Below are 27124 nucleotides of genomic sequence, written 5' to 3' on the forward strand. Positions count from 1 at the left end.
ATCGCCAGCTATTAGGGGAATGTAAATCAAAACCGCAATGAGATACCATCTCACATGTGTTAGAACAGATGTTTTCAACAGGACAAGTAATAACAAATGTTGGAGAGGATGCAGAGAAAAAGGAATCCTCATACACTGGTACAGCCACTATGGAAAACAATATGGAGGTTCCTCAAAAAACTAAGAATTGATCTACCTTATGATCCAGCAATCCCTCTACTGGGTATTTACCCCAAAGTCTTGAAAACTCATATCTAAAAAGATATTTGCACACCGATGTTCATAGCAATGTGAACAATGAGATATCATCTCACACCTTATTCCCAGTGGCCAGGACATGGAAGCAACCGAAGTGTCCTACTATAGATGATTGGATAAGAAAGCTATGGTACATATATACAAAGGAATATTACTCAGCCATAAGAAGAGATGAAATACTGCCGTTTGTAACAATATGGATGGACCTCAGGATAATTGTGCTAAGCAAAATAAACCAGACCGAAAAAGTTGAAAATCACATGATATCACTTATGTGTGTGATATAAACCTAAAAACAATGAACAAACAGGACAAAGAAGCAGAGACTCTTAGACATGGACAACAGACTAGTGGTTACCAGAGGGTAACGGGGAGCGAGGAGGTGAGAGGTAGATGGGGTAAAAAGGGTCAAATATGGTGACAGGAAGAAATCTAACTATGGGAGGTGGACACACAATGCAAATATATATATATATATATATATATATATATGCCTTACTGTTAAAATGTATAGCTGAAACTTTCCAGATTTCATTTACCAATGTCACCATTAAAAAATTAATTAATTAAACAAATATTTGTATTAACTCTCTTTGCAAATAACATGATCTTATAGAGTTTTCTATAAGAAAACTCTAAAGATTCCACAAAAAAATATAGTTAGAACTAATAAAAGAATTCAGTAAAGTTGCAGGATACAAAGTCAACATACAAAAATCAGTTTCATTTCTATACACTAACAACAGACTACCTGAAAAAAAAATTAAGAAAACAGTTCCATTTATAAAAACATCAAAAAGAATAAAATATTTAGAAATAAATTTAACCAAGTTGGTGAAAGAGCTGTACACTGGAAACTATAAGATGTTGATGAAAGAAATTGAAGAAGACACAAATGAAAAAATATCTCATATTCATGGGTTAGAAATATTTTCCATATTACCCAGTTGATCTCTAGATTCAATGCAATCTCTATCAAAATTCCAATGGCATTTTTTACAGAATATATTTTTAAAAAATCCTAAAATTACTATGGAACCACATAAGACCCCAAGTAGCCAAAACAACTTTGATAAAGAACAAGGTGAAGGCATCACAGTTTCTGATTTCAAACAATATTACAAAGTTACAGTAATCAAAACAATATGATACTGACATAAAAACAGACACATAGACCTTTGCAACAGAACAGAAATAAACCCACACATATATATTCAACTAATCTATGACAAGGGCACCAGGAATACACAATGGGAAAAGAATAGTCTTTTCAACAAATAGTGTTGGGAAAACTGGATATCCACATGCAAAGAATGATATCAAACCCTTACCTTATACCACATACAAAAATCAACTCTAAATAGATTAAAGACTTAAACATAAGAACTAAAACCATAAAATTCCAGGAAGAAAACCTAGTGGGAAATCTCTCATTGGTCTTGGCAATGACTTTTTTTAATATAACACTAAAAGTATAAGCAACAAAAGAAAAAATAAATGTGGGAGCTACATGAAACTAAAAGGCTTCTACACAGTAAAGGAAACAAATTTTAAAAATGAAAAGACAACATAAGGAATGGGAGGAAATATTTGCAAACTGTATGTCTGATACATATAGACAGATAAGGGGAAAATGTGATGTATATGTGTGTGTATTGACAGATGAACGGATAAAGAAAATGTGATATCAGACACATGAACAATGGAATATTATTCAGCTATAAAAATAAACAAGGAAACTGCCATTTTTGATGACATAAATAAACCTGGAGGATTTTAGGCTAAGTGAAATAAGCCAGAGGAAATAAATACTATATTATTTCACATATATGTAGAATCTAAAAAAGTCAATCTCATAGAATCAGAGACTAGAATGATGGTTACAAGGGGCTGAGGAATGAGGGAAGTGGGGAGATGTCAGTCAAAGGGTACAAACTTAAGATGAATACGTTCTGGAGATCTGATATATAGCGTGGTGACTGTAGTTAATAATACTGTATTGCATACTTGAAATTTGCTAATAGATCTTAAGTGTTCTCAACACACTACCAGCAACAACAAAAAAGGTACCTATATGAGGTGATAGGCACATGAATTAACTTGTTTGTGGTAATGATTTTACAATGTATATGTGTATCAAACCACTATATTATATATATTAAATATATACAATTTTATTTGTCAATTATACCTCAATTAAGCTGGGGAAGAGAAGAAATGATAAAGGGATCACACTACTGATTATTAACAACTCTACCCACAACTTGACAACTAATTACTTGAAAGACACAATTTACCAAAACTCAAACAAAAAGAAATAGATAATCTGAAGAGTCATATATCTATTAAAGAAATTTAATCAATAATTAGCAACTTGCAAAAATAGAAAGTACCAGGCTCAGATCGATTCATCATTGAATTCTACCAAACATTTAAGGAAGAAATTATACCAATTTTCTACTATCCCTTTTGGAAATGAAAGCAGAGGGAATACTTTCTAACTTGTTACATGAGGCCAGCATTACTCTAATACCAAAACCCAACAAAGAAATTACAAGAAAGGAAAACTTCAGAGCAATATCTGTCATAAACATTGATGCAAAACTCCCCAATAAAATATTAGCAAATCAAATCCAATAAAGTATAAAAGAATTACTATAATGACCTAGTAGTAATAATTCCAAGTTTGCACTGTTATTATAAAGGTTCAATGTTTGAAAATCAAGTACTGATATCCATCACATCAAGAAGCTAAAGACATGTCATATTGGCTTAAGGCTCACACTATGACCTCATTTTAACTTGATTACATCTGCAAATACCCTATTTCCAAATAAAATCTCGCTCTCGGGTCTGGGGGTTATAACCTCAACATAATTCAACATAAAAAAAAATCTCCTTTGCCATGTAACATAACATAGCAGTTTTGGAGGATTAAGATGTGGATGTCTAGGGGGCATTAGTTTGCCTATCACAGTAAGCATAGTTTTTTAGCTTTTTTTTTTTAAGTCTACATGTGATAATTCCACTATCTGGAGCCTGATGGATTGCTTTGGATTTATCAAAAAACTACTTAAGTTACACCTGAACTTTCTTCAACATCCTATAAAAACTCTATATTTCCCTTTGTTGAGATGCCCCTAGTCCCACTATTGTGTTGTATTCCTAATTGCTGAGTCAATAAACCTGACTTTGCTAGACATCTGACTTGTCCTTTGTAATTTTAGGCTGATTGAGCTAGGATACCATAGACTTTGTTTCCAGGTCGTTCTTCTGAGAAAAATTTCCTTTTTCATGAAATGTAATAATAGCCGTTAGAAATTCTTTAATGAATTTCCACTAATGGGAAAGTCTCTTAATTTCTCTTCAGCTGAAAATATCTATATTTCACTCTTGTTCTTGAAAGATAGGTCAAAACGTTTTCTCTTAGCATTTGGAAGTTATTATTCCAGTTTATTCAGGCTTTCTTTGTTTCTCTCAGATTAATTGTTCTTTGTAATATAAGCTTTTTCTCTCAAGCTGATTTCAACATCACCTTCTTATCTTTCGTGAAATTTCACCATAATAAGTAGTGTTAATAGAAAAAAGTGTGTATTTTCCTATTAATTATTCTTGTGACTTGAGCTTCTTCGGCCTAAAAATTTATGTCTTGGATTTTTTTTTTAATTCTCTGTACTTATCTTTTCTATTTTTACCTCTCTGCTATTCTATTTGTCATTGTCTTCTGAATCTCCAATTATATATATGTTACATCTAATTTCATTCTCTTCTATTTTCTTTTTACCGTTCTTTTATATTTTCTATAGCTTGGTCTTGTGTGTAAACATGGGTAATCCATTCAGCTATATATTCTAGTTCACTAATCCTCTCTTCAATTTTTTTTCTTTTTTTATTTATATTTTAATTACAGCTGGCATACAATATATTAGTTTCAGGTGTACCACATAGTGATTGGACATTTATACCTTACAAAATGATTCCCCAATTAAGTCTAGTACTCGACACCATTATAGTTATTATAATATTATTGACTATATTCCCTGTGCTATAATTTACATCCCAGTGACTACTTTGTAACTGCCAATATCCTTAATCCCTTCGCCTTTTTCACCCAGTTTCCCAACCCCCTCCCAACTGGCAACCATTAGTTTGTTCTCTGTGAGTCTATTTCTGTTTTGTTGGTTCATTTATGTTTTTCAAATTCGACATATAAGTGAAATTATATGGTATTTGTCTTTTTCTGTCTGACTTATTTCATTCAGCATAATACCCTCTAGGTCCATCCATGTCATCACAAATGGTAAGATTTCATTCTAAGGCTGGACTAATAGACCATTCTATATATGGTCTTTTCTTTATCCAGTCGTCTATTGATGGACTCTTAGGTCGCTTCCATATCTTGACTATTGTAAATAATGCTGCAATAAACATAGGGGTGCATATATCTTTTCAACTTAGTGCTTTCGTTTTCTTTGGATAAATACTCAGAAGTGGAATTGCTGGGTCATAAGGTAGTTCTACTTTTAATTTTTTGAGGAACTTCCAGAATGTTTTACATACTGGCTGCACCAATTTGCAGTCCTACCAACAGTGCACGAGGGCTCCCTCTTCTCTTCATCCTCACTAAAACTTGTTGTTTTTTGATTTATTGATAATATCCATTCTGACAGGTATGAGATGATATCTCATTATGGCTTTAATTTGCCTTTCTGTAATGATTAGTGATGTTGAACCATTTTTTATGTGTCTATTGGCTATCTGTATGCCCTTTATGATGAAATGTCTATTCATGTCCTCTGCCCGTTTTTTAATTGGGTTCTTTGTGGAGCTTCTTTGGTGTTAAATCATATGAGTTCTTTATACATTTTGGATATTAATCCCTTATCAGATGTATTATTGGTGAATATATTCTCCCAGTTGGTGGGGTGTCTATTTGTTTTGTTGATGGTTTGCTTTGCTGTGCAAAAACTTTCACTTGATATAGTCCCATTTGTTTAATTCTTCTTTTGTTTCCCTTGTCTGAGGAGACATGTACAAAAAATACTACTAAGAACAATGTCAGAGAGTTTACTTCCTCTGTTTTCTTCTAGGAGTTTTATGGTCTGGGGTCTTTCATTTAAATCTTTAATCCATTTTTGAGTTTATTCTTCTATATGGTGTAAGAAAGTGGTATAGTTTTATTTTTTGCATTTATCTGTCCAGTTTTCCCAGATGCATTTATTGAAGAGACTGTCTTTACCCCATTGTATGTTCTTGCCTTCTTTGTCATAGATTAATTGACCAATAGGCCATATAGGCATGGTTTTATTTCTCTATTCTGTTCCATTGATCTATGTGTCTGTTTTTATGCCAATACCATGCCGTTTTGATTACTATAGGCTTGTAGTATAGTTTGTTATCAGGTAGCACGACACTTCCAACTTTGTTGTTCTTTCTCTACATTGCTTTGGCTATCTGAGATCTTTTGTGGTTCCATATGAATTTTAGGATAATTTTCTCTGGTTCTGTGAAAAATACCGTTGGTATTCTGATAGGGATTGCACTGAACTTGTAGATTTGCTTTGGATAATATGAACATTTTAACAATATTAATCTGTCCTTTCTATGAGTATGGTATATCTTTCCATTTATTTGGATTTTTAGTTTTGATATTTTTCTAATCTGGTGTTTAAACCTTTTGTTGGAATTTTTTGGGGGGATTAAGATGGGGATTAAGGTTTTAAAAATATTTCTCACTAAAATATATTATTACTTATAACATTCCAGAAGTCTTCTCTTACCCCTTGCAATCTCTCTAATCCTTTCTTCATGTTGTTCCTTTCTAGTAAACTCCACCCCTACCTTGAGCACCTGAAAATCACTGATCTGTTCTCCGCCCTTATAATTTTGCCTTTTCTACAATATAAATTGAATCATACAGTAGTAACTTTTTATAGCATGTCTGCTAGAAACAAATTATCTTCTAGTTTTCTTTCATATGAGAATGTCTTTATTTCACTTTTATCCCTTAAGTATATTTTCACTAGTTTTAGAATTCTGGGTGGAAATTTCTCTTTTTTTTTTTTCAGCACTGTAAACATTTTGTTCTACTTTATTACAACTTGCATAGTTTCTGATGAGAAATCCAGTTATTCAGGTTATTGTTCTCCTAGGAGTAATGTATCGTTTTTCTCTGGCTGCTTTGAAGCTGTGTTCTTTGTCTTTGGTTTTTACCACTTCGATGAGGACATGTCTAGGCATGTATTTCTTTGAGTTTACCCTGATGAGACTGACCGAGTTTCTTGAATCTGTAAGTTTATGCCTTTTGAGAAATTTGAAACATCTTCAGACATTATTCCTTCAAATATCTTCTTACAAATATCTTTTCTCTTGTCCTCTTTGGAATATGTTAGATCTTTGGTATTGTCCCACAGCTTCCTGAGGCTCTTTTTCAATCTTTTTTCTCTATGTGTTCAGATTGCATACTTTTTTTCAATCTTTTTTCTCTATGTGTTCAGATTGCATACTTTCTATTGATCTGTCCTCAAGTTTAATTATCTTTCCTCTGTCATCTCCGTTTTGGTTTTGGACCATATAGTGAATTTTTATATCAGTTTTTGTATTTTTTGTTCTAAAATTTTTATTGAGTTCTGCATTATAGTTTCTATTCACTGAAACTGGCTACCTTCCAGTGGTTTCAAAAGTGTTTGTTGTTACTTCTTGGATCATGGTTATAATAGTGGTTTTAAAGTCTTCATCTGATCATTCTAATACTTAAATCACCTCAGAGTTGGTATCTTTTGACTATCTCTCTCCTTGATAATTAGTCAGCATTTCTGATTCTTTGTATGTCAAATAATTTTGGATTATATCTTATACATTTTGAATACTATATTTGAGACTTTGAGTCTTATTTAAATAATGTGGAGAATGCTGGCTTTTTTGTTTTATTAGCCAATATACTCAGGGTAAAGCTGCAATTCCCAACTCATCCTCTGTAGACTGTGGTTTTAAGGTCAGTTTAGTTTTCAAGGATTTTTTTAGTGATATGCAAATCTATCCTGCATGTGTACTATTCAGGGACCAGTCTGAGGCTTGTGCAGTGGTCTTCTCTAATTCGTTTCTCAAAACCTCTGATATATGGCTTAAGGTCAAATTTATACATGCACAGTTCAAGAATAAACCCATGAGTTTACACATAACTTTATGGAATCCTTTTCTTGATTCCTCCCCCTTCCATACTCTCCAGCTCCTAAGGAGTCCCCTCCCTCGTCTGCTTGCCCCAAAGGTGTAGCTTTAGTGTTCCCACTCTAATATGCCCTTCCCAACACTGGACCTGCCTCTGAGGACAAGTAGTGGGAATACTTATAGAGACAAAACAATATTGAGATCCTCCATACACTCTCTGTATCACAGTTTCTCTAATCAAAGAGGATTCCCCTCTCTTAGATTTCCCGTCACCAGATTGCAGCTTTGAAATTTGAACTTGCCTGAGAGCAGGGCCAGACGAGAAAATCAACAGGGAATTTCCCCTCCCATTCCTTGGAATAGAAAGAGAGAGCTTTTCTTAGAGCTCTCTCTTTCCATGTGTGATACACAATTATGGGATTCAGGATTCCTTTGAGTCCAGTCAGGGGCATATAGGAGGAAATTACAACCCAGGAAACTCAGTGAGTTTGGTTTCACCAGTCCACCTATTACCTTTTAATTTTCAGAGTCCTCTATTAGCTGCTTCATGCATTTTGTCTAGGGTTTTTAGTTGCATTCTCTAGGAGTTACAAGTTAGGGTATGCTTTTACTCTATTTAACCAGAGTTAAAAGTTCCTCTTACTATTTTTTTTTTAATTATTGTTTTCCAGATTTTTTTTTTATTTTTTATATTCTGGCTACAAGTCCTTTGTCAGGTATATATGTACGTTACATATTTTCTGCCAGTCTAGGGCTTGATTTTAATTTTCTTAATGGTGTCTTTGATGAAGTGCATTTTATTAACTTTTTCTGTTATGACTAGTGTATTTTGTGTCCTGTCAAATAAGTCATTTCCTACCCCAAGTTCATGAAGATAACTTCTTATGTTTTCTTCTTGAAATTTTAGCTTTTATGTTTAGGTCTATGATTAATCTAGAATTAATTGCACTTTCCTGACCATGAAAATGGTCTATTTCTCGATAATGATTTTCTTTCATTACTGTCTGCAGTGCTTTAAAGATTTCAGTATATAGGTCTTATATATCTTCCATTTAATTTCTTCTTAAATATTTTATTTTTTATGCTATTGTAGATAATGTTTAAATTTTTTATTTTGAAATTATTCATTACTAGTAAATATAATTCCAATAGATTTGACCTTGATAATATTTTTAAAAATTTAAAACCTAACAAACATATTTATTTTATGTATCCAATCATTCTAATACCTTATGCCTCTGTGCAACTGATTTCATTAGTATTACCTTTTCCCTTACATGTTTTGTGATTTTTACTATGATCTCATGTTCAATGAAACTTTCTCTCTGGGAATTTTTTGAGGCCTCAGTTGAAAGCAGATTTCTCCAGAAAAGATTTTTAATTACTTCTTCCAGATACCTGGAAGCACTACCACCCCAGGATTGTTTAAAAATAAATTTTCAACATCTGTATAAAATAAATAGTATACTTGGAATACGAATTTGGACCACAAATTTGTATGACAGTTATCTTTTGAATATAAAATCTGAGTGCAATATTTAAAACAAGATTCTCAGTTTCCTGCCTCATCACAGCTCTGCACTCCTTCCCATTTTATTTTCCATGCCCTCTTAAGTCCTAAACCTCTCTGAGTCCTTCTTCTCCTTGTCATAGCTTTCTGCTTGGATACTTAATATGCTAAAGGTGAGCCTGTGCCAACCACCCCTCCCCACAAATGTATATCTGGAAAATATGGTTTACCTGTGTCCACCTTTTCTTTGTCTAGCCTTGGGCTAAGAGCTAGAAATATCAATGTGAAAAAGGCACATGGCCTGTCTTCATGGCACTCACTGTTTGGGAGAGAGAAATAGTGACTAATACTTATTGAGCCTTTTTCTTGTGTTAGCCACCATCTTGGTACTTTCATATATGTCATTCAATCTGGTGAATAATCTTACAGAGCAGGCTTTCTCATCAGTATTTTGTAGATGAAGAAACCTAGGCTACAAGGGCTACAGGTAGAGTGTGGCACTGGGATTTGAGACCCATGTACTGGAGCCTTCTTTTAGAGGGGAGACAGAGTGACTGCCATGGCAGCCCAGTGACCTGATGTCTCCTTGCTCTCTCATAGAGGCTCTGCACCCCTGTGTACTGCAGGTACCAGTTCTATAAGACTCCAGTTCACCAGACTGAGGGACAGCCTCATAGAAGCCACGTCTCTTTCCAGGACATCAATGTCATTTTTCTTGGGGCAATGAACCCCAGAGAACTGAAGGAATACCTACAGGGCCCTCCCATGGTGGTGGAAGTTCATGATCGGGACCGCAAGTCAGAAGAGTATTCCCGGAAGCCCACCCTGTTTGGGGAGGACCCTCTGGATTCATACCTCAACTTCCAGGCCCTCATCTCACCCAGAGAGACAGAGAACAACCCATTTGAATCTCAAAACAAGATGTGGGACCCTTATGGGATTGCTCAGGTCAGTTTTGCTGACCTCCTCCTCGGCCACAAGTACTTGAACTTGGCTGTTCCCATCTACAGCTGTGATCCCAAGCCCATATACCAGGACAGCAGGAGCAGGAAAGTTGTGGGGTTTCAGGTACCTACAGATGGCCTCCGTCATGGCCCAATGCCCATGGGCAACTATCTAGAAGCCAATTCCATGCTCAAGCTCCGAGTGGACATAGCAGTTCCACTGAGGGCTGTGGCAGAAGCCCCTGATCCAGACCTCACAGGTACCCAGTTTGGCCGCATCATTTTTGTATTTAACTCCAGGAAGATCTTCCTCTTATACAGCCTGCTGCAGGACATCACCATGATCAATGCCAAGGCCCTCGATCTGGACTCCTACCCTATCCAGAACATCCAGCAGATCCTATCAGCCTTTAAGATGCGGGTGAAGATCCAGGAAAAGCAGGACCTAGATGTGCTTACTGGCTTCCATCTGCTGGATGGGAAGATTCATCTCCTCATTCTGGAAGGCTTGGCTGACCAAGGCTTGAAGAGGCTATGGGAGAGCCACCAAAGCCGGTAGGTGGTTTGTTTTGCATTTCATGTAAAAGTAATGTCATCTGGATGCTAAATGGAGAGATCTTTAAAGCCAAGCTGAAGTCCAGTTTCTTTGTCTGGGGCGGAGGGGATATGTTGATTAATTTCCTCTTGGGGTTTATTATACGGTGCTTAGAAAGGCTCAGTAACTGGAATTTCTAATAGGAAGAATTGATTGGCTTTAGGTGAAGGCAAGACCTAGGAGATATAGAGAAGAGAAGATGGTTCAGGACAATGCATCCTGCTTTCAGACTTCTGAGGGGCCTATTTGGTTAACAAGGAGCAGAAAGTTCTGTATCACCCTAAGATGGACACCACAAGGAAATAGATTTCAACTCACCTAGGTAAAACACACATGTGATTATTTTGAATCTAGAGGGGCTGCCTAGGCTACAGAAAATTCCCCTTTCCTAGAGGCCTTCAGGAGCACTTGATGGCTGCTCAGTTGGGACGTTGTAGAGGCAATTAAAGTATCTGATTTCAGGCTGGAGCAAGTGGTTCCTCATGGTCCTGTCATTCTCTAGTTTGGGTAACATGATAATTCTGTTTTCTTTTTATGATTTTGAAGTTTGAGTAAATAAGACCATCCTCCTTTAGTCTACAGGCCCCCTATTTGTCCTCAGAGCTCAGATGCCCCAGAAACCAGATATTGCTAACAGCAAAGAGTCTAGAAGTTGAGCCTATCCACTCAGGAAGGGAGTGAAACCTTGTGGGGCCTGTCTCAATGTGCTGATAGGCCAAGAGGCACTGGGAAAAGCTAGTGTTAAATAAGGCTGGTTATCTTCCTAGAACTGAAAACATATATTCACACAGAAAACATGCAAATGAATGTTCATAGCAGTATTATTTATAGTAGTCAAAAAGTTGAAACAACCCAAATGTCCATAAACCAATGAACAAAATGTGATATGTCTACACAAGGGAATAACATTCAGCCATAAAAAAAGGAACGAAGTCCTGATACACTTTCTTCAACATAGATGAACCTGGAAAACATTATGCTAAGTAAAATAAGCCAGACATAAAGGCCACATATATGATTACATTTATATGAAATGTGTGGACTAGTCAAATCCATAAAAATAGTAATAGGTCAGTGGTTGCCTAGGTCTCAGGGGAAGCATGATAAAAAAAGTGGGGCATGACTGCTAATGGGCACATTTTCTTTTGGGGGTTATAAAAATGTTCTAGAATAAGTTAGTTTGTATGTTTGCACACATTGTGTGTACATTGAAAATTAAAGAACTGTACACTTTAAAAGGGTTAACTCTTATGATATGTAGGAAAGAATTCAACCTTGCCCGAGAGGTCTGGCCTTTGCCCTTGTCTTCTTGGGAAGTAATCTATGTTATACCTTATAGGAATGTCTTTGTTTAAGTTGGGAGCTGACAATACCAGATCTTAGAGTGAGAGCAGCCTTACCTGATAGTCACAGGATGAAGGTTGGCTTTACCAAAAAGGCCAACAACATGATTTAGGGTGGGAGATTTGGATTATGCAGTGTCAATTGACCTGGAGATTGAGATTGCCACATGGGCCATCAAGTAATTAATCAATCATGCCTCTGTAATAGAACCCCAATAAAAACTCTGGACACCAAGGCTCAAGGAAATTACTCTGCATATTGTCACTCATTAATGTCATAAGGGAAATACATCCTGATTCCATGAGGAAAGACTAATGAAAGTTTTATGTTTGAAAGCATCCTGGACTCTGCCCTATGTTATCTCTTCCTTTGGCTGATTTTAATCTGTATTCTTTCCCTGTAATAAACTGTGAGTGTGATCATAACAACTATCTATAAATTCTTCTAGAAAACTGAGGAAGCTGGGTGTGCTTTTAGGAAATACCAAACTTGTTGGTATCAGAAGTCAGGGCAGTTTGGGGGACTGTGCCTTCAAACTTTGCAGTTTGGCTAACTCAAGGAATATTGTATGTGCATTCTATCTCAATGAAAAGCTCTTTTTCTAATGCCAGAAATGATATAAAGAATGTTCACTGACCCCAGTTCATTAACAAGAAAAATTAAAATGCTTGGGAAATTAACAAATACTACCAAATAATCCATGGGTCAAAAGAGAAACTATGATAGAAATTAGGCATTTTTGAACAGAGCAATAATGAAAATAGTATAATATCTAAATTTGTGGGATGATGTTACAGCATTATTTAGAGAAAACTTTGTAGTCTTAAATGCTTATACTAAAAAATAAGAGAGACTGAAAATACTGAGCATTTGCTGAAAATTACTGAGACAATTGCTGAGAAGTTGCATAAATTGAAATAAGTGTTTTAAACTATGTTGATCTGTTTAAAATTTATAGGAAATTCAAAAAATAATGCTAAAAGTATTATAGATTTCTCAATGAGGTTTCTCAATATAAAAATTAATATATTAATCTATTGAATTTCTAAATACCATTTACATGCAAAAAATATTTTAAAAAGAAACAGTTTAAAAGTATCATAAAATATGACAGGAATAAATTTGACAAAAAGGAGCAAAAGACCTCTACCATAAATATTATAGAACTTTTAGAAACATTAAAGAAAACCTAAATAAGTGAAGAGAGATACCATGTATAATGATTGGAATACTCATTATTGTAAAGGTGTCAATTATCCCCAAATTAGATCTATAGGTTCAATGCAATCCCTATTTTAAACAACTTTTAAATATTTTTTGATATTTGACATTATTTTATATTAGTTTCAGGTATACAGCACAGTGATCAGACATCCACATAATTTATGAAGTGATCCCCCAATCAATCCACTACCCACCATAATTATTAAAATAATATTGACTATATTCCCTACACTGTACTTCATATCTCCATGACTATTTTATAACTACCAATTTATTCTTATTAATCTCTTCAAAAATTTCACCTACACCTCCAAAACCCCTCCCACTTGACAACCCTAAGTTTGTTCTCTGTATCTATAAATCTGTTTCTGTTTTCTTGATTTGATTATTTTGTTCTTCAGATTTCACATATAAGTGAGATCATATGGTATTTGTCTTCCTCTATGACTTATTTCACTTAGCATAATACCCTCTAGGTCCATCCATGTTGTCGTAAATAGTAGGATTTCATTCTTTTTTAAGGCTGGAATAATAGACCATTGTATAAATGTACCATCTCTTCTTTATCCAGTCGTCTATTGATGGACTCTTAGGTCGCTTCCATATCTTGACTATTGTAAATAATGCTGCAATAAACATAGGGGTGCATATATCTTTTCAACTTAGTGCTTTCGTTTTCTTTGGATAAATACTCAGAAGTGGAATTGCTGGGTCATAAGGTAGTTCTACTTTTAATTTTTTGAGGAACTTCCAGAATGTTTTACATACTGGCTGCACCAATTTGCAGTCCTACCAACAGTGCACGAGGGCTCCCTCTTCTCTTCATCCTCACTAAAACTTGTTGTTTTTTGATTTATTGATAATATCCATTCTGACAGGTATGAGATGATATCTCATTATGGCTTTAATTTGCCTTTCTGTAATGATTAGTGATGTTGAACCATTTTTTATGTGTCTATTGGCTATCTGTATGCCCTTTATGATGAAATGTCTATTCATGTCCTCTGCCCGTTTTTTAATTGGGTTCTTTGTGGAGCTTCTTTGGTGTTAAATCATATGAGTTCTTTATACATTTTGGATATTAATCCCTTATCAGATGTATTATTGGTGAATATATTCTCCCAGTTGGTGGGGTGTCTATTTGTTTTGTTGATGGTTTGTTTTGCTGTGCAAAAACTTTCACTTGATATAGTCCCATTTGTTTAATTCTTCTTTTGTTTCCCTTGTCTGAGGAGACATGTACAAAAAATACTACTAAGAACAATGTCAGAGAGTTTACTTCCTCTGTTTTCTTCTAGGAGTTTTATGGTCTGGGGTCTTTCATTTAAGTCTTTAATCCATTTTTGAGTTTATTCTTCTATATGGTGTAAGAAAGTGGTATAGTTTTATTTTTTGCATTTATCTGTCCAGTTTTCCCAGATGCATTTATTGAAGAGACTGTCTTTACCCCATTGTATGTTCTTGCCTTCTTTGTCATAGATTAATTGGCCAATAGGCTATATAGGCATGGTTTTATTTCTCTATTCTGTTCCATTGATCTGTGTGTCTGTTTTTATGCCAATACCATGCCGTTTTGATTACTATAGGCTTGTAGTATAGTTTGTTATCAGGTAGCATGACACTTCCAACTTTGTTGTTCTTTCTCTACATTGCTTTGGCTATCTGAGATCTTTTGTGGTTCCATATGAATTTTAGGATAATTTTCTCTGGTTCTGTGAAAAATACCGTTGGTATTCTGATAGGGATTGCACTGAACCTGTAGATTGCTTTGGCTAGTATGGACATTTTAACAGTGTAAATCCTTCCTATCTATGAGCATGATATATGCTTTCATTATTTTTATTTTTTTATTAAATTTGTTAGGAATACACTGGTTAATAAAATTATATAGTTACAAGTGCACAATTCAACAATATATCATTTGTATGTTGCATTGTATTCAACAAAACAAGGAGGCAACCAACTGAATGGAAGAAGATATTTGCAAACAATACTTCCAATAATGGGCTAATATCCAAAATATATAAAGAACTCATATAACTCAAAACAAGAAAACAAACAATCCAATTTAAAATGGGCAGAGGACCTGAACAGACACTTCTCCCAAGAATACATACAAATGGCCAAGAGACATATGAAAAGATGCTCAACTTCACTAGATATTAGGGAAATGCAAAATTACAATGAGATACCACCTCACACCTGTAAGAATGGCTATTTTCAACAAGATAATAACTGTAATAATAACAAGTGTTGGAGAGGTTGTGGGGGTAAAGGAACTCTCATACACTGCTGGAGAGAATGTAAATTGGTACAGCCACTATGGAAAACACTATGGAGATTCCTCAAAAAATTAAGAATAGAATAATCATATGATGCAGCAATCCCTCTTCTGGGTATCTGCTCAAAATTTTTGAAAACATTTATTCATAAAACAAACAAACAAAAACAAGTTGTACAGGGCACACTGAGGCCAGTCCTGCTTATTTTGTGTTTGTGGACCTTTCTGAGATTTTAGAAAAGTCCACAGCAGAAGTTGCAGCTGGATCCTTGTAACAGCTGCTGAAAGAGGTTTCAGCCTGTGCTCAAGTTAGGTCGGGTGATATCTCAGAGAATTTCAAGTGTGGAGAGAATTTGATGGAGGCTCAGTCTTGGCACCCACCTGCATGCTGGGTGGGGGTAGGGCTCAGCAAAGGAACTATGGCACCTACCAGCACTTCTGTCATATCCAGAGCTGCTACTCCAGCTTTTATCCTGAAGCCAGACAATTTGGTTCCTCTCCATATGCCCCTGGTACTTTTCAAGCTGTTATCCAAGCAATGGAGCTCACACCCAGTTATTCAATTAGCAAGTAATACCACGTGTGGGCCCTTTGAGAGGAATGCCTGGGAGTTCTGGTCCAGATGGCAGAGTAGGAAAACACTGTGCTTGCCTCCTCTTACAACCATATCAAAATTACAACTAAAGTACAGAACAATCATCATTGAGCATTGCCTGAAGAGTAGCTGAACAGAAATCCTATAACTAAGAATATACAGAAGAAGCCACCTTGAGACTGATGGCAGGGGTGCAGAGATGTGGATCAAGCTGGCTCCATACCCACATGTGGCAAATAAAAATTGGGAGGGATATCTTGGTTGTGGAGGTACTCTGGAGGAGCGAGGGTCCCAACCCCACACTGGGATTCCAGTGCCAGGAAAAGAAATTTCCAGAACTTCTGGATGTGAAACATTGGATATTGTGGCTGAGAGAGATGGAGGACTGCTGGAATTTCAGGCAGTCCTCTTAAACAGCTCACACATGGACTTACTAGTTAATGGATTCACTTGCTCTGAGTTCCACTGCTGAGCCAGCAGCTCAAAAGATGCCAGAAACATATAGGGAGGAACTGAATTTTCTGGCTCTAGGGTGAGAACTGGAGAGGCAGCTTCTTCTTTCCTGAAGTGATAGCAGAAGCCATTGTTTCTTTGTTGAGTCTTCCCCATCTCAGCATGCAGAGGCAGGTGAGTTCCATATCTGAATCTCCATCAACCTTGCTAACACTGGTTGTCGCACCCTGGTGATTCCCTGAGACTGCCCCACCCAATTTCAGTGGCTTTTCCATACAAATGGCTTATCTTGGTTCACCCCAAACAAGCAGCATTTGACCTTGGTGTGCTCTGTATCTCTTTCTAAGCAGCTCCAAACCTGGCACTAATGTCAGCCAACCTTGGATCACAGCTTAGCCTCTCTCAGGTACCTCCAAGCCTAACATATACAGATCGTATACAGATCTGCACAGACATTCATATACAGATCACTTTGTAGTTCATACCAAGTGCCCCTGGGCAGGACACAAGCAGCGGCTACACTTGGCCTGCCCTAGAGCTCTGCCCAAGAGGCCTTGAAATCAACACATTCAGTGGCCAACTTCAGACCACATCAGAGTACCACCCAACCATCTCCAGAAATAACAAACCCAAAGGGCAAACTGGGCAAGCACCAGAGTCCTGCTAAAGTAAATCCTGCTCTGTAGGGTCAACCCCTGAACAACAGCTTCTCCACTGTATTCATGGCCAGTCCTTACAACAAATCAGCCTGAGGGTCAATGTATTTCACCGACATGCAAGCAGCAACCAAGGCTCAACTATAGCAAAAGAGCAGACACAACCCACACAAGGGACACATCTGGAGCACCGAGCTCAGGTGACCAGAGAGGCTATGCCACTGGGCCCCCATAGGACACCTACTACATAAATCCCACTCCACTAAGACCAGGAGACATAGCAGCTCCACATAATACATAGAAACAAATGCAGGAAGTCAGCCAAAATGGGGAGACAAAGAAACAAAAGAAAGAACAGAGCAAAGCTCCAGAAAAAGAACTAAGCAAAATGGAGATGTGAAATCTACCAAATGCAGAATTCAAAAACCTGATTATAAGGGTGCTCAGTGAGCTCAGTGAGAATTTCAACAAACAGATAGTAGAGATAAAAATGGAAATAGAAAACCTAAAAAAGAACCAGTCAGAAATAAAGAATACTATAACTGAAATAAAGAATACATTAGAGGGAATCTAGATTAGATGAAGCAGAAGATTGAATAAGCAATTTAGAAGATAACATCCAATCAAAACAGCAACAAGAAAAAAGAATTTTAAAAATGAGAGATTAAGGGACCTCTGGGACAAAATCAAGCATTCCAATATTCACATCATAGGAGTACAAGAAGGAGAAGAGAAAAAGTAAGGAATTGAAAACCTGTCTGAAGAAATAATGACTGAAAACTTCCCTAACCTGACAAAGGAAATAGACATTCAAGCCCAGGAAACCCAGAGAGTTCCAAGCAAGATAAACCCAAAGAGGTCCACCCACACCAAGACACATCATAATTAAAATGTCAAAGGTTAAAGACAAAGAGAAAATCTTAAAAGCAGCAAGAGAAAAGCAGTTATTTACTTCAAGGGAGCTTCCACTAGACTGTCAGCTGATTTCTCAATAGAAACTTTACAGGCCAGAAAGGATTGGCACAAAATATTCAAAGTGATGAAAAGTAAGGACCTACAACCAAGGTTACTCTACCCAGCAAAGCTATCATTTAGAGTCAAAAGAGAAGTAAAGTGCTTCCCAGACAAGAAGTGCTTTAAAATTAGCAAATAAGTCTCTATATAGTCTGGGTACTTTTCAAAGAGATGCTTCTGCACTGGGGCCTAGGGCAATTGAATCTGGGCACAAGCCCTTTAAAAACCATTATTTTCCCCAGTTTGCCACAGACTCGCAGATTTTGTGGGAGTGAGGCTCAATGATTTTCAAAGCTAAATGTTTTGTGGTCTCATCTCTCAGATACCAGTCTTAAAAGCTGAGGTGCCCAATGTGGAGTAAGAATACTTCACTCTTCAAGACAAAGATCTGGTTTTGAGTTTCCTTCACACAGTGGTTTGCTGTGCTGGAAGTGGGTTTTATGGTGAGATTATATCAGCCTTTTCTATCTGCTTCTATGTGGCTTTTTCTTGTTTGCCCTTTGTATAGGGGTTGCTCAGCTAGTTTTTAGAGTTTATTTTCCCCCAGAGAAAACTGTTCCATCTGTAGCTATAGATTTGATGTGTTTGTGAGAAGTGAGTTCGGGATCTTACTATATCACCATCTTGAGCTGGAATCTAGGTTAAATTTGTTGTTGTTGTGTTTTAGTTTTTTTGCCCTTGCATATCCAATTACTAAAGCACCATTTTTTGAAAATACTATCTTCCTTTATGGAATTGCTTTTGCATCTTTATCAAAAATCAGTGGGTCATAAATGTATTGATCTATCTCTGGGTTCTCTATTCCGTTCCACACAGTCTTGATCACTGTAGCTATATAATCAAAGTCAAGAAAAGTGATTCATTTCACTTTATTTTTTTTTCCAAAATTGTTTTAGCTATTCTGGTTCATTTGCATTTTCGTTTAAATTGCACAATAGACTGTCTACATGTACAAAAAGTCTTGCTAGAATGTTGATAGAAACTGTGCTAACCCTATGTATCATTTGGGAAGAACTGACATTATTGCTATGGCAAGTCTTTCAGTACATGAATATGATATGTTTCTTCATTTATTTAGATCTTTAATTTCTTTCATCAAGATTTTGTAGTTTTCAACATATACATTCTTAATATGTCTTGGTAGATTTATATCTAAGAATTTTATTTTTTAAGTTATTTAAAATTGTATTATATTTTTAATTTCAGTTTCCAAGTGTTCACCACTTGTATAAAGAAATACAAAGAAATTTCTTTTTATAGATTCTGCAGCTTACGTAGGAGATGAGCTTTATAATTCAAGGTTTGAGGAATATGTGCTTGTTAGTTTATTTGTTTTTGGTAGATTCCTTGAGATTTTATACATAGACCATCATGTCATCTACAAATAGGGAATTTAATTTCTTCCTTTCCAAACTGTATGTCTTCCTTAGTGTGCTGGCTAGGACTTGTAGTATTATTTTATATAAAAATGGTACCATCATTGCCTTGTTTCATATTTTTGGTGGAAGGCATTTGATATTTCCCCATTACATATGAAGTTAGGTGTAGGGTTTCATAGATGTCTTTTACCAATTTGAAGAATTCCTAAATTACTGATAGTATCCTAATTTCCTAGCTCACACAATTCATGAAAATGAGTTCCAAGTGGATTTAAAACCTATTTTAAATACTTGTAGACTTATAGTATGTTGCAAAATATTATAAAGAAGTCCCATGTACCCAATACTCAGTTTCTCTCAATGGTGACATCTGACATGCCTTATTGGTGGACAGTACAATTAACTAGACCATGAGTACCTGGTCTTACTCAGATTTCACCAGAAAAAAAAATCTATTTTTGAAAAGTAATATTGTAAAGGTTTTAGATGATAATATAGGAGAATATATTCATGACCTTAGAATAAAGAAATATTGCTTGAGTAAGATAGAAGTACAAAAAAATAAAGGAAAAGAATGATAGATTTGGTCATATTAAAGTTAATAACTTCTGTCCATCGAAAGAGACCATAAAAATTGTGAAAACGCAGGCCACAAGCAGAAAAAAAAAATATTTGCAATGTGTGGAGCTAGTATGCTGAACATATAAAAATGCCTGTGAATCAATAAGAAAATAACAAAAAACATCCCAGTAGAAGAATGAGCAAAAGACTTGAACACATACTTCACGAAAGAAGAATCTCCAAAACACACAGATCCACCAGGAGGTTATGCAGGATATGTGTAGACTTCACCAGATTCAACAAGGTGTGAGAACAACATGTGCCAAACACAGGGGGTGGCATAGCAGGGTGTGTTTAGAAATTGCCAGTCTGGTATAGCCAGCATGCAAAATGAGAATTAGGGGAGGATTAGGGGAAGGCAGTGGGCATGGGCAAGTCAAGGCTGGTTTCAGCATTTTTAAAGGTACAAAAGCCCTGCCAACCAGAGCTAAATCACACAGTATTCCAAGAGCCTGCAGAGCAATGTTAAGGCCCTGTCCTGTGGCCTTCTCTTGCAGAATTACCAAATCAGAACATGGGAAATACAAGGTGCTCTACAACTCTCAGCTGCTGTTTCAACACCGCCTCTATGCAGACCTTGAGACCATCCTGTACCACGTGCACCTCTTCAAGCCGCTGTCACAGCTCATGAAGCACGCAGCACTCTACATTCGCAACTCAGTGCCACAGAAGGCTTTCCAGGCCCTGACCAGGTGTGCTCCCCAGACTGCTACAGGAATAGAAGCTGCCAGCCTGCCTTGTGGTGGCCATTGTGGGCAGCAGAGTGTCCTTTGGAGATGCTGTTTTTATTATTCTTTATGCCCAAAGAAGCTGAGCCAGAAGTAGAGTGCAGTTTCAAGAGACCCCAAGCCTATAACATTCCCACTATTCCACATGTTCTCCCAAGAGAGTCTGAGAAACATATTGGTGAAATGAAGACAGTTTATTCAAACACATGTCACATAACTTTATCTGCTGTACTTGGGGAATAGCCTAGAATAGCCTGAGCAGTGAGAAACCCATTTTTTCAGTTAATTATAGGGAAACAGTAAGGACTGAATACGCAAGATCTACCAGGCTATCAAAGCTTTTTCGCTCAATCAATTGTTTGCTTTTCTGTCTGCTTCTCCCTGAATCTCCTGCTCCACCCTCTCTCCCTATTCCTCAGAAAACCATTCTCCAAATATCTGGATCTTGCACTGCTTGCACCCTTTTGCCTGTGCTGTTTCTTCTGCTCCAATGCTAGTGAACTCCCAGACCTTCAGTGGCAAGCACTTGGAAGCTGTGTACTCCTTCTGGGTTGCTCTGCTCATGTTTTCCTGTGGAGCTCCTCCATTTGTGTATAGAATGGCCACTTTCTAGTGCCTACTGTAAGAGGAGCGCCAAGAGAAGCAGACCCTGTATAGAGGTAAAGACTGACAAAGAAGAGTGCAGTGAGGTACACTGAGACCATAGCTAGTCTATGCCAGACTCAGTAGTGCAGTAAAGGGCAGTGGCTGGTTCTTTCATAAGATCAGGAAAGGCTAACCTTGAGAAGCAGCAGATGTACAATCCATTTGCTGCCAGTTTGGGGCAAGAGGTATAAAATATCTATATTTTTAAAGCCAACAATAGATCTGACCTAGAAGAGAGGGTAAAGGCAGAAAAGAGAGAGAGAAAAGAAGAGAATACGAGGGATGTGGAAAAAGAAAACTCAGTCAGAGCTGAGGAGGCTTTTCTTTTATTCCCTAACCCTCCATGCACCCAAGGGACTGGGCAGGTACAAATTGGGTAACCTCAAAACAGCAGCCAAAGCTGCAAGTCAGGAAGGGACACAGCAGGAGGCTCATGTTGGAGAGGTACAGGAGCATTTGGATATTCACAGCCATGGTAGTCAATTGCAGGAGGGTGGACCCTGCCCCTCCTAGTGGATGATAGAAAGTAGCTGGAGGATTCTATTAGAAGAAGGGGGAAAAAACTGCTATTTATTAAGTGCTCTCTGCATCCTAGGTAGTTATATCCATTATGGCTAATTTATTCCTGTCTGAAATGTCAGGAAACAGAAGTTCAGAAAGGCCAAGTTGGTGGCTCAGGGTACTCAGCTAGTGAGAAGCAGAGAAGCAGAGTTCACTATCTTTAGTCATCCACCTCACATCAGACCTCAGAAGCAGCAGAGACAGCAAGCAGCAAAAATAACACCCCACACATATTTTCGCGGGCATCAGAATGAATCAAGTGCCTGATGCACACTATACCGCATGAAAAGGCAATGAGGGGGAGTCCTTGGGGTGGAAGAAGGCATGACCACTCACTCCTTGATCTGTGTTAAGATATGAAGCTGTGTGCATAACACTCTCCTCTTGGAGCAGGAACTCCGAAATCAATGCCCTTGACAGCCAGTTTGTTGGGGCTTCTTCCCAGTAGTTGGTGAGAGGCATGGAATAAGACCACAGTAGCAGAAAAATAATCAGAGCAGGAGGTAAGAAGCCTTTAACTTCTGTGGGCCGGGAGGACAGAGAGAAGCAGGCCTTCCCCTTTGTGGCTCACTGACTGACTCTAAGCTCCTTGTATACAAGCTCTTTGACCTGGGACCAAATAATCAATCTCTCTAAGCTTTCATTTCCTCTTGTAAAATGGAGATGGCTTGACCTCTCTTGCAACGTACGTGAGTCTGAGTAAGGTTGCTCTTCTGTTTTTTAGAATCTACTGTATCTGCCATCACAGCACCAAGCTCAGGGAGGTAATCACAAGAGACCTACTGCCTTCTTCCACCATGATCAAAGACTTGAGCCAAGAGTTTGGGTTGCCCATTTCACAAGAAGAACTTACAGATGGAAAACTTTTGGCCATACCACCTCATCCTGCCCCCAATCTTGAGGACTTCCGAAGTCGGAATTCCACCCTCACTTGTGAGATCCTTGCCCACCAAGAGAAGTACCTGCAGTGGCGGAACACTGTGATGATGAAGAATAAGGGCCAGAAGCACAATCTGATTCAGGTAGGCACTCTCTCCAATCCGGGATCAAAGGACCCAGGCCTTTGCCCTACCTGGGCTGTCTAGTTACACGCCAGGAGATATCAGGAAGATGACCAATTCTTGAGTGGAACATCTGCCTCTAGCCTGTGTCTACTCTCCTGCCCTGGGATCCCAGGCAGGATGGGCAGTAGGTACTTGGTGCAGGGAAGAACCATGCCAGCAGCACTCGCTCCCAGCTCTGGCATCCATCCTAAAGTGAAAGAAATGCTCTTAGGTATATTACCTTGGCCCCAGAGTTCATCTTTGAGGAAGAACTAGTGTGTGTGTGTGTGTGTGTGTGTGTGTGTGTGTGTGTGTGTGTGTGTGTTCACATGTGCATGCATGTGTGTGACATCTTGCTTAAGCTACTAAGGGCATGGATGTTATGAGATGTCCAAGTAACACAGGAGAGAAATGCATGACAAACTAAATGATAAACTGCATGAGAAAATGTAAGAGAAAGAGAGTAGGAGACTGAGAAGCTGATGAGGTGATGGAAGGCAGGTTGTTATGTGGCTTGAATGGCTAAGGAGAACCTTCTTCATCACATACCAACCAAAAAGACAAAACACCAACATCCAAGATATGTCTTGAAGTTGGCTGCCAGTGGTCTGTATGAAGCTGCCCACCTCACCCGACCCCACCCCAATTTCTAGTAACAAAAAGCGGGGGGGGAGCCTTGGAAGTGTGTAAACTTTGTATGTGTGCATTCTTTGTATAACCAATGAAGAAGTTTTTTCCTTTAGTGTTTAAGTTTTTAGTTTTTTAAGAAACCAGTTTTTAGATTTATTAATCTTCTTAGAAAGTTTTTCTTTTTCTTTTAAATTTTATTTTATTATTAGTTTCAAGTATACTGCATATTGGTTAGACATTTATGTAGTTTATAAAACGATCACCCTAATTGCTCTTTCTCTCCTCTGGCTCTCCACCTAGCCATTACATTAATGCAACTGCATTCCCTATGCTGTGCTCCCCATACCCGTGACCATCTATCAACTACTAATTTGTACTTCTTTAACCCTTCACTCCTTTCTCCCAGGACCCTATTCCCTGTCCCTCTGGCCATCACCAGATTATTCTCTATATTTGTGAGTCTGTTTTTGATTAGTTTTTTTCTCAGATTCTGCATATAAGTGAAATGATATGGTATTTAACTTTCTCTGTCTGACTTATTTCACTCAGCATAATAACCTCTGGGCCCATCCATGTCATTGCAAATGGTGAGATTTCATTTTTTATGGGTGAGTAATATTCCATTATATATATATATGCCATATATATATATGCCATAACTTCTTTATGGCATATATATATGGCATATATATATATATATGGCATATATATATATATAGTTATGCCATAGTTATGGCATATGTATGTATATATATATATATATATATATATATATATATATATATATATATATATATATATATATATATATTTATATATACATATGCCATATATATATGCCATAACTTCTTTATCCAGCCATCCGTTGATAGACATTTAGGTTGCTTCCATGTCTTGGCTATTGTAAATTGTGCTGCCATGAACATAGGGATGCATAGAACTTTACGAATTATTGTTTTGGTTTTCTTTGGATAAATACCCAGAAGTACAATTGCTGGGTCAAAAAGTATATCCATTTTTAATTTTTTGAGAAACCTCTAAACTGTTTTCCATAGTGGCTGTACCAATTTGCAATCCCACCAACAGTGTATGAGGGTTCCCTTTTCACATCCTCATCAACACTTGTTCTTTGATTTATTTATGATTGCCATTCTGACAAGTGTCAGGTGATAGCTCATTGTGGTTTTAATTAGCATTTATCTGATGATTAGTGACCTCAAACATCTTTTCATGTCTATTAACCATTCATATTTCCTCTTTGGAGAAATATGTGTTCAGGTCTTCTGCCTATTTTTAAATTAGATTGTTAGTTTAATTGTTATTGTTGTTGTTGTTGAGTTGTTTGAGTTCCTTATGTATTTTGGATATTAACCTCTTATCAGATGTGCCATAAGTGAATATCTTCTCCCATTCAGTCAGTTGCCTTTTTGTTTTGTTTATGGCTTCCTTTTCTATATAAAAACTTTTTAGTTTGATGTAGTCCCATTTGTTTAATTTTTGTTTGTTTCCCTTGCCTGAGGAGATATATCTGAAAAGAAATTACTGTTAGCAATATCAGAGCGTTTACTGCCTGTTTTCTTCTAGAAGTTTTATGGTTTGGGGTGTTACATTTAAGTCTCTAATCCATTTTGAGTCTATTCCTATAAACGGTGTAAGAAGGTGGTCCAGATTTTTTTTTTTTGCATGTATCTGTCCAATTTTCCCAGCACTATTTATTGAAGAGACTGTCTTTACCCCATTGTATATCCTTGCCTTCTTTGAATACATTAAGTGAGCATATATGTGTGGATTTATTTCTGGGCTATCTATTCTGTTCCATTGATCAATATATCTGCTGTTATGCCAGTATCATGCTGTTTTGATTACTGTAGCCTTGTAGTATAGTTTTCTATCAAGTAGCACAACACCTCCAACTTTGTTGTTCTTTTTCCATGTCGTTTTGGCTATCTGGGATCTTTTGTGTTTCCATATGAATTTTAGGATAATTTTCTCTGGTTTTGTGAAAAATACCATTGGTATTTCGATAGGGATTGAACTGACTCTGTAGATTGTTTCGGGTAGTATGAACGTTTTAACAATGTTAATCTGTTCTTTCTGAGTGCAATATATCTTTCCATTTATTTGTATTTTCAGTTTCAATTTTTTCCTACCCTTTGACTTTCAAATTATTTGTTCCTTTGCATCTAAAGTGTGTCTTCTATAGACAGCATGTAGTTGGATCCTATCTTTTTTTAATCCAGTTGAACAGTCTCTGCCTTTGTCCATTTATGTATAAAGGTTAATATGGTTGGATTTATATCTTTGGTTTTCCATTTTTCCTATATATTTCAAAATGATTTTGTTCCTGTTTCTCCTTTACTGCCTCTTTTTGTGTTGAATATATATTTTTAGTGTATCATTTTAATTTCTTTATTGATTTTTACCTTTAAAAATATTTCTTAGTAGTTTCTCTAGAATTCTTTTATAATATGTATCTTATTTTATCATAATCTCCTTCAGATTATTACTAGCTTTATTTGGATAAAATATAAAAATTATTTTACAATATAGTCCCATTTCATCTCCTTCTCCTTTATGCTATTATTTTCCTCTTATAACTGCATATATGCAACAAACCCCAAAATATAATGTTGTAATTATTGTTTTAGGTAATAATGTCTTTTAAAGTAAAAGCTAAGAGAAGAAAGAAAAATTTTATTTATATAATCTTTTCTATTTACCCACATATTTTTCTTTTTCAGTGATATTTATTTATACAGATGCTAGTTACGAACTGGTGTCATTTCTTCTCAACTCTAAAGACCTCCTTCAGTATATGTGATAAGGAAGGTCACTACCAAAAATTCTGTCTTTATCCAAGAATATATTTATTTTACCTTCATTTTTGAAAGATAATTTTTGCTGGATGTAGAATTCTCGGTATTCACCAACAATTTTTTTCAGCACTTTGATTTACCACGTGTTCTGTTATCTATTGTTTCTGATGAATATTTAGCCATTAATCATGTTGTTGTTCCCCTGTACATAAGTCATTTTCTTACTGTTTCCAAGATTTCCTCATTGTCTTTTAGCTGTTTGACTCTATTATGTCCAGATGTGGATCTCTGTTATACTTATTCTACTTAAGGTTCATTGAGCTTCCCCAGATTGGTAAATTAATCTTTCTTGTCTTTATTTCTTCAAATATTATTTTCTGCTTTCTTTTCTCTTCCTCCCTTCTCAGACTTCCATTACATGTATGTTGGTTCACTTAATGATGTCTCCAAGTCTTGAGGCTCTGTTAATTTTTTAAAATTCTGTTTCTGTTCTTCAGACTGATCATACCTATTGATCTATGTTCAAGTTAAGATTATCTGTCAGCTTGAATCTGCTGTTGTGTCCTTCTAATAAATTTTTATTTCAGTTGCCATAGTTTACAACTGTAGAATTTTCATTTAGCTCTTTTTGAAAATATTTATTTATTCAGATTTTCTATT

General features: G+C 36.6%; 1 protein-coding gene across 1 annotated transcript in view; it reads left to right on the forward strand.

The window, feature by feature from the left end:
* The window catches only part of LOC120594841 (uncharacterized protein FLJ43738-like), a 76046-nt gene that overhangs the window by 18161 nt on the left and 30761 nt on the right, over window positions 1-27124 (forward strand). The window contains exons 7-9 of the mRNA XM_039853000.1: window positions 9536-10434; window positions 20539-20733; window positions 22700-22997. Of these exons, the coding sequence (XP_039708934.1) occupies window positions 9536-10434; window positions 20539-20733; window positions 22700-22997 (1392 nt within the window). The remainder of the gene's footprint in view (window positions 1-9535; window positions 10435-20538; window positions 20734-22699; window positions 22998-27124) is intronic.

The sequence above is a fragment of the Pteropus medius genome, unplaced genomic scaffold (genome assembly GCF_902729225.1).
Source record: "Pteropus medius unplaced genomic scaffold, Ma_sr-lr_union100, whole genome shotgun sequence".
Taxonomy (NCBI): domain Eukaryota; kingdom Metazoa; phylum Chordata; class Mammalia; order Chiroptera; family Pteropodidae; genus Pteropus; species Pteropus medius.